At 43.2% G+C, this 12,578-nt stretch overlaps 1 protein-coding gene across 1 annotated transcript in view; it reads left to right on the top strand.

The window, feature by feature from the left end:
- The window catches only part of rp9 (RP9 pre-mRNA splicing factor), a 30,210-nt gene that overhangs the window by 1,597 nt on the left and 16,035 nt on the right, over positions 1 to 12,578 (top strand). Inside the window, exons 2-3 of the mRNA XM_070880588.1 lie at positions 5,058 to 5,088; positions 7,666 to 7,795. Coding sequence (XP_070736689.1) covers positions 5,058 to 5,088; positions 7,666 to 7,795 — 161 coding nt within the window. The remainder of the gene's footprint in view (positions 1 to 5,057; positions 5,089 to 7,665; positions 7,796 to 12,578) is intronic.

Raw genomic sequence — 12,578 nt, 5'->3', positions numbered from 1 at the left:
GCATAATTTCTACCCCCTTGTACTTTAGTCCTCTAGATATAAGAGGCCAGCATTCCATTAGCCTTTTTGATTATTTTCTGTACCTTTTCATAACATTTTAATGATCTATGTACTTGAACCCCAAGTCTTTTTGGACAGCCACTGTTTTTTTTTAAGCTTTTCACCATTTATAAAGTACCCTGTTCTATCCTTTTGAGGTCCAAAATGGATAATCTTACATTTGCTTACACTGAAATCCATTTGCCACAGTTTTTCACATTCACTTAATCTCTCAATATTCCTTTGTAAATTTATGCTTTCATCTACAATGCCGACTATCTTTGTGTCATAAGGAAATTTAGATGTATGACTTTCTATGCCATCATCTAAGTTGTTGACAAATATTGTGAATAGTTGAGGCCCCAACACAGATCCCTGCAGGACACCACTAGTCACATCTTGCCAATTTGAGTGCCTACCCATTATCCCTACTCCCTGTCTCGTGCTGCTCAGTCAATTTCCTAACTGGGTCAATAATTTGCCCTCATGTCCGTGGGCTTTTACCTTAGATAACAGTCTCTTGTGTGGGACTTTATCAAACGCCTTCTGGAAGTCCATATAAATAATATCCATAGACATTCCCCTATCCACTACTTTAGTCACCTCTTCAAAAAATTCAATTAGGTTTGTCAGGAAGGAGAGGTTTAGGGAGGGAATTCCAGAGCTTAGGGCCTTGGCAGCTGAAGGCATGGCCACCAATAGTTGAGCAATTAAAATCAGGGCTACTCATGAAGCTAGAATTAGAGTAGCGCAGATATCTCGGAAGATTGTAGGGCTGGAGGAGATTACAGAGATAGGGAAGGATGAGGCCATGGAGGGATTTGAAAACAAAGATGAGAATAAGGTGTTGCCTAAGTGGGAGCCAGTATAAGTCAGTGAGCACAACAATCAAAAAAGACAGTAGGTTGTCAAATTATACAGCCTAAACAGTAAATCAGATGATGTGATTATCAAATACTGCTTTTATCCGACCATACCTTGAGTATTGTGTCCATTTCTGGTTGCCAAGAAGCAAGGGATGCAGGCATTCAAGCACTGGAAGTAGTGCAGATAAGAACCACGAGGCTGATCCCGAGTGTCCGGCGTCTTAGCTGTAATGAAATTAGAAAGGAGGTATCTGAGGGGTGAACCTACACAAGTATATAAGATTGTTACTTGAATGGAAAAAATAAACACATTACTTTAAATTGCAAGTTCAAACTAGTAAAAGGTAATTTTAGGATTGATGACAGGAATTCTTCACGCAAAGAGTGATCAACATGTGGATCAGATTTCCAGATAAAGTCGTGGATGCAAAACCCTGGATTCATGTAAGAAACAATTGGTTGTTACAATGGAGAGACTTCAGAATCTTTCAAAATTGATGAAATAAAATGGTCTGATTGGCATTCCTGTTACATAATTATCTTGTGAACTAGTTTACTCAAAAGTCTCGGCTGATATTGGGAGCTGTACTAGGGTGAGTTATTGTCATCTAAGCCTTGAATGAGATTGTTTTCATTGTGATTGCTAAACGGGGTCCAGATAGAAAATATTGGCCACACATTGACTAAAAACTAATTCCAAAGTCTTTTTTACCCAACCAGTTTAAGTGTGAAGATTGGCTCGATTCCCATAGATGCAATCAGCTTATAGGTTGACATGTTTTTAAGGGTTAAAGCATTCTAATCTGTCATGTGTATATACAGTGTATCATCATCATAGGCAGTCCCTCAAGTCGAGGATGATTTGCTTCCACGCCAAAATGTTCACGGGCGTTTCAATGAAGGACCTAATATTCCAGATCCCGAAAAAAATCCATGCACAGGTATCTTCCACCCTTCAAGATTTAGTTAACGTGGGGTGGCTGTTGCACACCAGCCACTACACGGGCTTGACAGAGCTAGGTCCAGTGACAAGGATTATCCAAGATGACTGGAGACCAGCTCTGCTGCATGGACCTAATGCACGCACATATCGCAGTGTGGGCTGGCCCGTGCTGCCCCTGGGCCCTCGCCTCTCCTTGGCCCTGATCACATCCCTCTACAATCTCTCGCTGCTCCTTCGCCCCAATCTCGCCACTCCTGCAATAATTGCCTGCTCTCCAAACAGCGACCTGGATCGTGGTGCTGTCCAATCCAGTCACCCTCTTCGCTGCCATTGCTGTCCTGCTCCAGCACGTGCTGCTCCCCGGAGTGATATGCTGCCACGCTGCTCCTTCCGCTCCCCAGCCTGCTCCGATGGTGCTCGCAGGCCGGGGGCCGTGGAATATTCAGATTCCCAAAACTATGTCAACCATGGCTCAGTGATAGCATTCTACCCAACGAACGGAAAATAGAACTGAAATCCCATCCTGCTAGCAGGGCTACAGAATTAGGCACAATCCTAGGTTATATATGCACACAGGAAGTAAAGACCATTTGTAATATTCAGGTGAAGCAGGGTAAGGGCAGAGGATAGTTAGACCAGGGTGTTCAAATGTGAATCATAGAATAGTTACAGCAGAGGAGGCGGCCATTTGGCCCGTCGAGCCCGTGCCGTCTCTCTGCAAGAGCACTTCAGCTAGTCCCACTCCCCCGCCCTTTCCCCGTGGCCCTGCAAATTTTTTTCATTCAGATACATACCAATTCCCTTTGAAAGCCACAATTGAATCTGCTTCCACCACCCTTTCAGGCAGTGCATTCCAGATCTTAACCAGTCGCAGCATAAAAAAGTTTTTCCTCATGTCGCCTTTGGTTCTGCTGCTGATCACCACCTTTAATCTGTGTCCTCTGGTTCTCGACCCTTCCGCCAATGGGAACAGTTTCTATCTACTTTGTCTGGACCCCTCATGATTTTGAACACCATCTCTCAACACTTCTCTGCTCTAAGGAGAACATCCCCAGCTTTTCCAGTTTATCCATATCCCTCATCCCTGGATCCATTCTTGTAAATCTTTTCTGCACCCTCTCTAAGGCCTTCACATCCTTCCTAAAGTGCGATGCCCAGAATTGGACACAATACTCCAGTTGAGGCCGAACCAGTGTTTTGTAAAGGTTCATCATAACTTCCTTACTTTTGTACTCCCATTAGAGGGAGCCGCGTGCGGCGACATGCCATTTCAGGGAGCAGTGCGTGCTGCTGCAAGAGGGCGACGGCTGATTGCAATGTGGGCAGGTGCAGCAGGAGTGGCGAGGTCGGGGCGAAGGAGCGGCAAGAGTTCGTAGAGGGATGTAATCGGGGCCCAGGAGAGGCGAGAGTTCGGGGCCCAGGAGAGGTGAGGGCCCAGGAGCAGCACCGGCCAGCCTACACTGATGTGTGTGCACTAGGTCCGTGCAGCAGAGCTGGTCTCCAGTCATCCTGGTTAACCCATGCCTCTAGATAAAGGCCAAACTTTGTCAAGCCCATGTGGTGGCTGGTGTGCAACGGCCACCACACATTAAAAAAATCCACGCACAGGCATCTTCCACCCTTCAAGATGTAGTTCGGAATCTGGAATATTAGGTCCTTCATTGAAACACCTGTGAACTCATCCCTTTTTGGCATGGAAGCAAGTCATCCTTGTTTTGAGGGACTGCCTATGATGATGATGGCTTTTGTACTCTATGCCTCTGTTTATGAAGCCCAGGATCCCGTATGCTTTTTTAACTGCTTTCTCAACCTGCCCTGCCACCTTCAATGATTTATGCATATATACTCCCCGGTCTGTTCATGCACCCCCTTTAGAATTGTACCCTTTAGTTATATTACCTCTTATCGTTCTTCCTACCAAAATGTATCACTTTTCACTTTTCTGCATTAAATTTCATATGCCACGTGTCCGCCCATTCCACCAGTGTGTCTATGTCTTCTTGAAGTCTATCACTATTCTCCTCAATGTTCACTATACTTCCAAGTTTTGTGTCATCTTCAAATTTTGAAATTGTACCTTGTACACCCAAGTCTAATTAATATGTCAAGAAAAGCAGTGTTCAAGTACTGACCCCTGGGGTACACCACTGTGTACCTTCCTCCAGACCCTAAAACAACCGTTCACCACTACTCTCTGTTTCCTATCACTTAGCTAATTTTGTTTACATGCGGCCATTGTTCCTTTTATTCCATGGGCTTCAACTTTGCTGGCAAGCCTATTATCAAATGCGTTTTGGAAGTCCATGTACACCATATCAACCGCATTGCCCTTATCAACCCTCTCTGTTACCTTATCAAAAAAACTCCATCAAGTTTGTAAAACACGATTTGCCTTTAACAAATCCATGTTGGCTTTTCTTAATTAATCCATACATGCCCAAGTGGTTGTTAATTTTGTCCTAGATTATCATTTCTAAAAGCTTCCCTACTACCAAGGTTAAAGTAACTGGCCTACAGTTGCTGGGTTTAACCTTACACCCTTTCACTTATCATTTTGAAGTGATACGCATTGCATCTATTTTGATATTTATTTCAATTGTAAATTCATAGATACACATTTATGATGGAAACTGCCTATAAAATTTTGTTACAGTCATTACACCTGTCCTTCAGTGGTGGCTCTGCAACATCTTCAGGAGCTGGTTGGAGAAGGTTGTATTGCAATGCAACAAGTTTGCATAGACAGTTTCCATTATAAATAAGGACATGGGAATTTATAATGGAAAAAGTTGACAAGGTTAATGCAGATGTATCATCAGCCAGCAGTGGTAACCTTGGAAATGGGAACGATAACATTGGGTCATTGTAGTGTCCAAACCCTTGGTTCAAGGAGCACACTGTTGAATTTATTGAGAACTCAACTTAAAATTTGTGGCTGTTCCACTTTATTTGGTATCAGTCCAGTTCAATCTCCGTGGAGGAGATCGTCTCACTCCACTTCATTTGAGAGTCGGTTCGTGCCTTGGCACCCACTTTATATTCCAGGTTTTATTTACATTGGTTTCCACTGCACACCAACATTAAACTTGCAGAATGTGAATACACCTTTATTCATTAAAGGATAGGAGGCTCATGTAAAGTAACTACTATTAAATATTTCTTATTTGCGAAGTCTTTAAATTATTGCAATTTATTTTTGTTTTTAATAGTTACGAGAAGCCACCACCAGGGATGATAAAGGTTAGTTGTAAGTTGAATTGTTGCACTTGTTTTTTTTTCCTTTTAATTGTTCATTTTCTTTCTATCTGTTGGTAATCCTGCACTAATCACAATCCCACAGCCAAAATGTTTGATACTTGCCTCATATTCTGTACTGTGGTCAGTTACCATGAGGTATGCAAGACTAATGCTCTGAATTTGTTTTGTACGTGGAAGCACCAGCCAGGCCTCCCAATGTCCTGAGATTGAAGTCTTGTTTTGTGAGGAGTAATGGCCAAGAGCCAGTATCCTAACTCCCAGTAGTATGTGGCACACCAATTTAATGCACTGTTGGTCTGCTTTAAATCGGCATCTAAACATTACCATAGATTGGACATTACCATAAAGTGTTCAATCTAGAACCAGGACTGATTACTGAGAAAACTGTTGTACAACAAATGCTTCAAGAATGTGACTCCTTCACACACACATGCAGTCTTTTTTAACAAATATGCTTTTATTTATTTTAGTTTCAACCGCTAACCTAAAAAAAAATCAACATAGGCTGGTATAGAATTCAACATACGTAACCGCCCCACAATGATGCAAGTGTAATATACCTATATTGCTGATCTCTTTCTCCCCATGCAACCCAATAGACAGGAAAATGAACGCTTAAATAATTTTTAAAAATGCATTTCTCTGCCCCTTTATGGCCCCAAGCAACATTGCTCCCTTGGGTATTGTGATAACTGCACATAGGACTAAACAATATTCCTGTAAACAGTTTCATGGAAACTGTTTCATCATTATTGATTCAATTGAAATTCTCATGTTTGCTGAAATTTGTTATGTAACATTTCTTCGAGAGGCATTCAGTATCACCAGTTACGTTAGCAGTATTTAAAACATTTTGTTTTAAAGTGGTGTCCTCCCAGTGTAATAGTCTTCCATAAGTAAAGATTTTGTTGCCATGTGAAATAAATTGATTTGAATGCAGCTCAGACAGAGAAATGAAAAACTACTCTCTCTGACAGTTGTAAGGATCCTGAACAAAATTACTTTAGGTACTCAACTCAAGATTTTTGTTAATTTTTTTAAAGCAAGTTTTAAAAGTTACAAAAACAAAATGATCTTATTTCACAATTCTGTACTGTTATACTTTGGTATCACAGTTGCATGCATTTTAAAATGTTAGAATTTGCTCTAAAAAATTGTACCAAGATAATGTTCTGAACTGAATCAGTATTAAGCAAATTTTACTGAATGCTTTTTACAAGAGTATTATTTAGTTTCATGTCTAGTTATCCTGTTGAAATGCAATCCTATATCCAATAAATATGTGTAAATATTTGTGCACTATTATAAATTTAAAGAAACTGGCATATTAATAATCTGACGGGCATCACTTTTACTGTACAATTCAGTCATAGCTCTGTGAGGCATCACTCAACTTAAAATAGAGATGTGCTCATCTAAATTGCAACATAATCCTAAATGTTACAAAGTGATGCATATTGTTCCTTTTCTTCCTTTCTTCCAAAGTTTTACACTTTAAAATGTCTGGTTACAGCTATCTCTTCCATGATGTCATGAAGTTCCTCTCCAGTGATGTTATGAATTGGGAGTGCTGCCCACAGCTCTCGCTTTTCATCAGAGAGGCGATCTGCATGAAAGATCTGCTTCCAGTGTGCCTGTGACTAGCAGTTTGAGCTCAAAACTTGGGAAGAAAGCTAACCTGATGAGGCACTGTCAATTGTAAAAGTATGTCTTTTCATAGCATTTAAGTTTATGTGGCAATTCAGTAGAATACATTCCTCTTTCGTGTGAGAGAAATTACTTACAAAGTTACATCTATACAGAATTTTAGCAAGTAATTAAAATATTTGAGGATCTGGGGCAACAGTGGGGGCTTTACAATTAGCCTTGGTCTCCATGGGCTTCACGGATGGGAAAAAAACAGCCCTTGTGCCTGTTGCCCTGGCCTATCTATTAATTCTTGTAGGAAGTTCAGTGTGTGTGGATGTAAGGCAAGGAGAGAATAGGGTTCCACTATGACTAGCTTCCACAGTAAAATAGCTCACAGATACTGACTGATCAGGCTCTTGTCTGAAGAACAGCCACTGGGGCAAAGTAGCAGAGCGATTCTGGTATCCATTCAACGATAATCCAGCATGAATTGCTGCCTTCAAAAAATTTACAGAATTTGAGGATTAGAATGAATAATGAGAAACATGTTGTTTTGTTGTACATTTCTGATCATTTTGTGGGAATATATATGACACAGAAGTTAAAACTTAAACAGGAGAAAAAGCAGGAGAATGCATGCTTTGCTCTATTATTAACAACCCACTAATGAAACTTCAAGAACGTGCAACTTTAAAATGTGTGGTTTTTGAGAGTTAGATTTTTTTTTTACGGAGCCTTTGAATGTGGAGAAAACCAGTCATTATCTGGTTTTCATTAAAAAGGGACTATACCCTATTAGTTTCGTATTCTGTAAATTAAGCTGAATCAGTCCCAGGAATTTTGAGTCTTAATGATTCTTCTGAATAATGTGAAATACTAAAACCAATTACAGCATTTATAAAAGCTGTAAAATGACTTCTGTGTGCTCAGGAAGATGATGACAAGCCTGAAGACTGTATCCCAGACCTGCCAGGCAATGAAGGAGCAAGAGATTTCCTGGCACATGCTCCGACCAGAGGACTCTGGATGCCATTGGGAAAAGAAGTGAAAGTCATGCAGTGTAAGCAGAATATTGTTGGCATTATTGATTCACTGTTGAAGTGAAGTGAAGCAAAGTGAATAAATTATTAATTCAATATTAAAGAAAACTGCACTAGTGGGAACCCAAATGCAGAAAAAAATACTGAAATTGATGACAATTTTATTTATATATAAAACATCCTTGGTAGAATCAAGGATAGATTATAACTTGATAACACTACAGAATCACTGGGAAGAATTTTAACTTGGCGGAGCAAGTAGAATTTTATGCGAATGGGTGGATTAAATCTGGCAAAAATGCAAGCATGTTGGGAAACCGGTTCCAACCCGCCGACTTCCGCATTGCACTCCATTGCGTTAGGCTGCATGCATGCAACACCATCGGGATGGGGAATTATCAATTGACGTATGTTAATTGCTCAGTTAGAGCAATGTTGACATGGGTTTTGCACATTAACTTTGAGACCATAGTTTCCCGGGTTTCTTGGAACTCACCAGTGTAAGCAAGGTGAGAACACAGAAACCATGACGGAAAAATATCAATAAGTACTCAGCACTGTTCCCTCTAAGCCCACGCATGGATCTGTAAGCTGCCACGCATTTAAATTCACAAGCTGCGCACTGGACAGCTGGGGTAGGGTGGGAGGAGCCCGATACTGAAATAGCAGGAACATACGAAATAGGAGCAGGAGTAGGCCATACGGCCCCTCGAGCCTGCTCCGCCATTCAATAAAGATCATGGCTGAGCATCGACCTCAACTCCACTGTCCCGTCCAATCTCCACACCCGTTGATTCCTGCAGAGTCCAAAAATCCATCCATCTCAGCATCCACAGCCCTCTGGGGCAGAGAATTCCAAAGACTCACAGCCACCATGTGGAAGAAATTCCTCCACACCTCGGTCCCAAATGGTCCACCCCCCATCCTCAGACTATGCCCCCCAGCTCTAGACATTCCAGCCAGACGAAACAACCTCCCAACATCCACCTTGTCAATGCCCTCCAGAATCTCATGTATTTCAATCAGATCACCTCTCATTCCTCCAAACTCCAGAGAGTACAGGCCCACACCATACAATCTCTCAGCATAGGACAGCCCCCTTATCCCAAGAACCAATCCAGTGAATCTTTGTCACACCGCCTCCAAGGCAAGCATATCCCTCCCTCAACAAGGAGACCAAAACTGCGCACAGTACTCCAGGTGTGGTCCCACCAAGGCCCCGATTCCTATACTCCAACTCCCCTGCAATCAAGGCCAACATGCCACCTGCCCTCCCCATTGCCTGCTGCACCCGCATGCCAGCCCTCCAAGTGCCCTGACACCACTTCCCCAACAATGGATTCCAGCACTTTCCTGTAGATTGATGTCAGGCCAACTCCGTTCCCTGTTCTCTCTCTTTTTCCCCCCCCCCAAGACAGCGGTGTTACATTTGCTATCCTCCAATCTGCTGGGACCACTCCAGAATCCAGGGAACTCCTGGAAGATCAAAACCAATGCATCCACCATCTCTGCAGCCACTTCCTCTTGGATGTAGGCAGTCGGGTCCAGGGGATTTGTCAGCCATCAGTTTCCCCAGCGCTCCCTCTCCAATCATACTAATTACGTTAAGTTCCTCACCCCCACTAGACTCCTGGTTCCCCTTCATTCCCGGCATGTTCCCAGTGTCCTCCATTGTGAAGACCGACACAAAATACTTGTTCAACGTCTCTGCCATTTCCTTATTCCCCATAATAACATCTCCTGTCTCAGCCTCAAGGGGACCAATGTCCGCTCCCGCCACTCTCTTCCTTTTTACAAACCTGGAGTAGCTCTTACAATCTGCCCTTATATTTCCTGCTAGCCCATTCTCACATTCTATTTTTTCCCTTTTTATCAATATTTTGGTCATCCTTTGCTGGTTTCTGAAACTCTCCCAATCCTCAGAGTTCTCCACAATTCTACAAGCCTCCTTTTTCAATCCAACGCTATCCCCAACCTCTTCAGTTAGCCATGGATGGATCACTTTTCCTGTGGAGTTTCTGCTTCTCAGTGGAATGTATTTTTGTTGAGAATTATGAAACACTTCTTCAAATGCCGACCACTGCTTATCTACCACCATACCTCACAATCTATTTCTTCCAATTCTTCAAACCCTAGCCAACTCGCCCCCCCCCCCCCCATACCCACATAATTGGCTTTATTTAATTTGAAGACTCTAGTTTCGGACTTGGGCAAGTCACTCAAACTTAAAGTAAAATTCTATCATGATCACTCTGCCCAAGAGAATCCTTTACTGTGAGAAAAAATCATAATGCTGAGAGAATGGGCTGGGAACCTCACAGAACTGATCCGAATTGGAATGGTGTTTAGTAAGAGCCCTGGAATATGGCAAGCATTGCCTTGGACCGCCGTTGACTAATGGCAGCCTTAGGACCCACAATTCTCTGCGCTCCAGCAACCGCTCCATTTTCCCCGCTGAGAGTGTGTATGCTCCCTAGGGCCGCGGTGCATTCAAAAGAGAGAAATAGTCGGACTTAGTGGAAACGGGTGAAGAAACTGGGAGGTGCTGGAGTTGCGATTAAATGGTGCTAGGTCCAGTGGCTTTGATTCGTGGTCTGAGACATACACTCGGTGACTTGTTGCTGAGGCCTTCGCTAGCTCACGCTCGGTCTCCTGGACCTGCTCTTCGCATGCTCCACGCAGGATGGCGGTCTTCGTCTGCACTTTGGATCAGCACACCCCAGGAGCCTGGCCATTAACAATAACATCATAAGTCACCAGTCCTTTTGGGTATGCAAGTTGTGTGCTGAATTGTTTTGATGAATGCTTTTTTTTAAGCTTAGCAAACTGATGTTGAAGATTGTATTCAGGTTCCTGATAAGGCTCTCTGTGTCACACTAGTGTTACAGCATTGCTTTTCCACCTCTGGGAGTTGGATTTGAATCCAATGTGGAGAGATGAAAGGAAAGTCCCTGGTCTTCTGTTTCGAAAGGCCAGGGCAGTATTGCATAATCACAACCTTACATGAGTTCTGAAATTTCAGAAAAGTAAACCGTTTACACAATGAAGGATTATAGCTAGCTTAGAAGTAATGATATAGATTCTGGATTTTGAACTCTCATGCAATGAAACATTAAAAGAGGTTTAAATTTGACTCTGTGTAGTTTCCAAAGGACATAGGTCCTCAGACAGAAGTCACTCAGTGAAACGAAGGCAGGAAAGTGAATAATTATATTTTTATTCTTATTTGGAACATATTTTGTTTGCCAGAGCTGCCAATTATGTCATCTTTACCTGTTATGCTGCCAGTCAGAATTGGCGGACACTCGGGCTTGTGGCTCTGGCTGGCTTCCCATAGCTGCAGGGCCTCATCGACTGCATGCTTGTGGCAATTAAGGCAGCCTCCTCAATCATCCAGGAGTATTCATAAACTGCAAGGGCTTCCACTCCATCAATGTGCAGCTGGTGTGCAATCACAAAAAGATCTTTTATGCAGGTGTGCACAAGATTCCTGGGCAGCTGCCATGATGTTTTTGTCGTGCGACAGTCCAAACTCCCTGATCTCTTCGTATCTCAAAGCCGAGTTACTGGCTGGCTGCTCGGAGACAAGAGATACCCACTTAATGCGTGGCTGATGAAACCTCTCAGAAACCTGAGGAGTGAGGCCCAGGAGCAATACAATGAATACCATAAGACCACCAGATGTGTCATCGAACAAGCCACCAGCATGCTGAAGATGCGCTTCAGATGCCTGGACAGATCTGGAGGCATCCTTCAGTCGCACCAGCCAGAGAGTTTCCATAATGGTTATGTACTGTGCTTTGCACAACATTGCGCAGCAATGAGGTTTTGACCTGCAGGAGGAACTAAGCACAGAGCCTCTTTGGTTGATTCTGAGGAAGAGGAGGAGGAAGATGATGCCCGGGATGCCCTCATTATTGTGAGGTCTGCTTAGGTTCCACCAGTGCATCCATCTAACAACCACATGCAAATACCACTTTTGCTCCCCCCCTCTCTCCAGCAAAGCCACTAACAAAGCAAACAACCAAGCATCGCTTTCACAGCAGCCCCCCGCACCACCTCCATTGCTCGGCGTCAATTCATGTCTTCCCATTCATCATCACACAACTGAAAAGTCCACTTGCCAGCCAGCAAGCAAGTAAAGGCAAGACGGGAAAGTGGTGCAAAAGAAGAATAATTATGTGGTTCAAATAGATAACAGAAACGTAACAATCTAAATGTTTGTTGTGCAACTACAAATCTTTAATCTTCCTTTTCCTAGCACTGATAAATGGCGCAGCCCCTGAGGCTTCAGCAAAGGTAGAGGCAGGCTGCTCAGGTCCCTGCTCTAACTAGCTGTAGAAGCTGGGACATTGCATAAATTTAAGACAGAAATAGACAGTTTCTTATGGGGAGCAGGCGAGCAAGTGGAGCTGAGACCATGATCAGATCAGTCATGATCTTATTGAATGGCAGAGCAGGCTCAAGGGGCCATAAGGCCTACTCCTATTCCTATTTCTTACGTTCTTATTTACAATGCACAGTCTCTGCTGCTGCTCAAGAAGTATCCTCTTCATCGACCGTCCCTGGGGTACAACATCTGCACCCAGCTGAACGGAGCTTGGAGAGTCCTGCGGACTCCGACGTGGATTTTCTACTCCTGTCCCTGACTCCGCCATCTGCTCTTGTTCACTTGTGAAGTGTGAGTCACGATGTGAAAACCCGACTATCTAACTTCTCCCACAGAATTGCGAGTATCTGATCTGGTGCATGGTCTGCATAAGTCCTGTGACGGTGTACCCACAGAGGGAGTGACCTCCTCCG

Source organism: Pristiophorus japonicus, chromosome 5 (assembly GCF_044704955.1).
Source record: "Pristiophorus japonicus isolate sPriJap1 chromosome 5, sPriJap1.hap1, whole genome shotgun sequence".
In the NCBI taxonomy this organism is placed as follows: Eukaryota; Metazoa; Chordata; class Chondrichthyes; family Pristiophoridae; genus Pristiophorus; species Pristiophorus japonicus.
The sequence above is the reverse complement of the archived record's forward strand: the minus strand, read 5'-3'. Positions and strand labels throughout refer to the sequence as shown.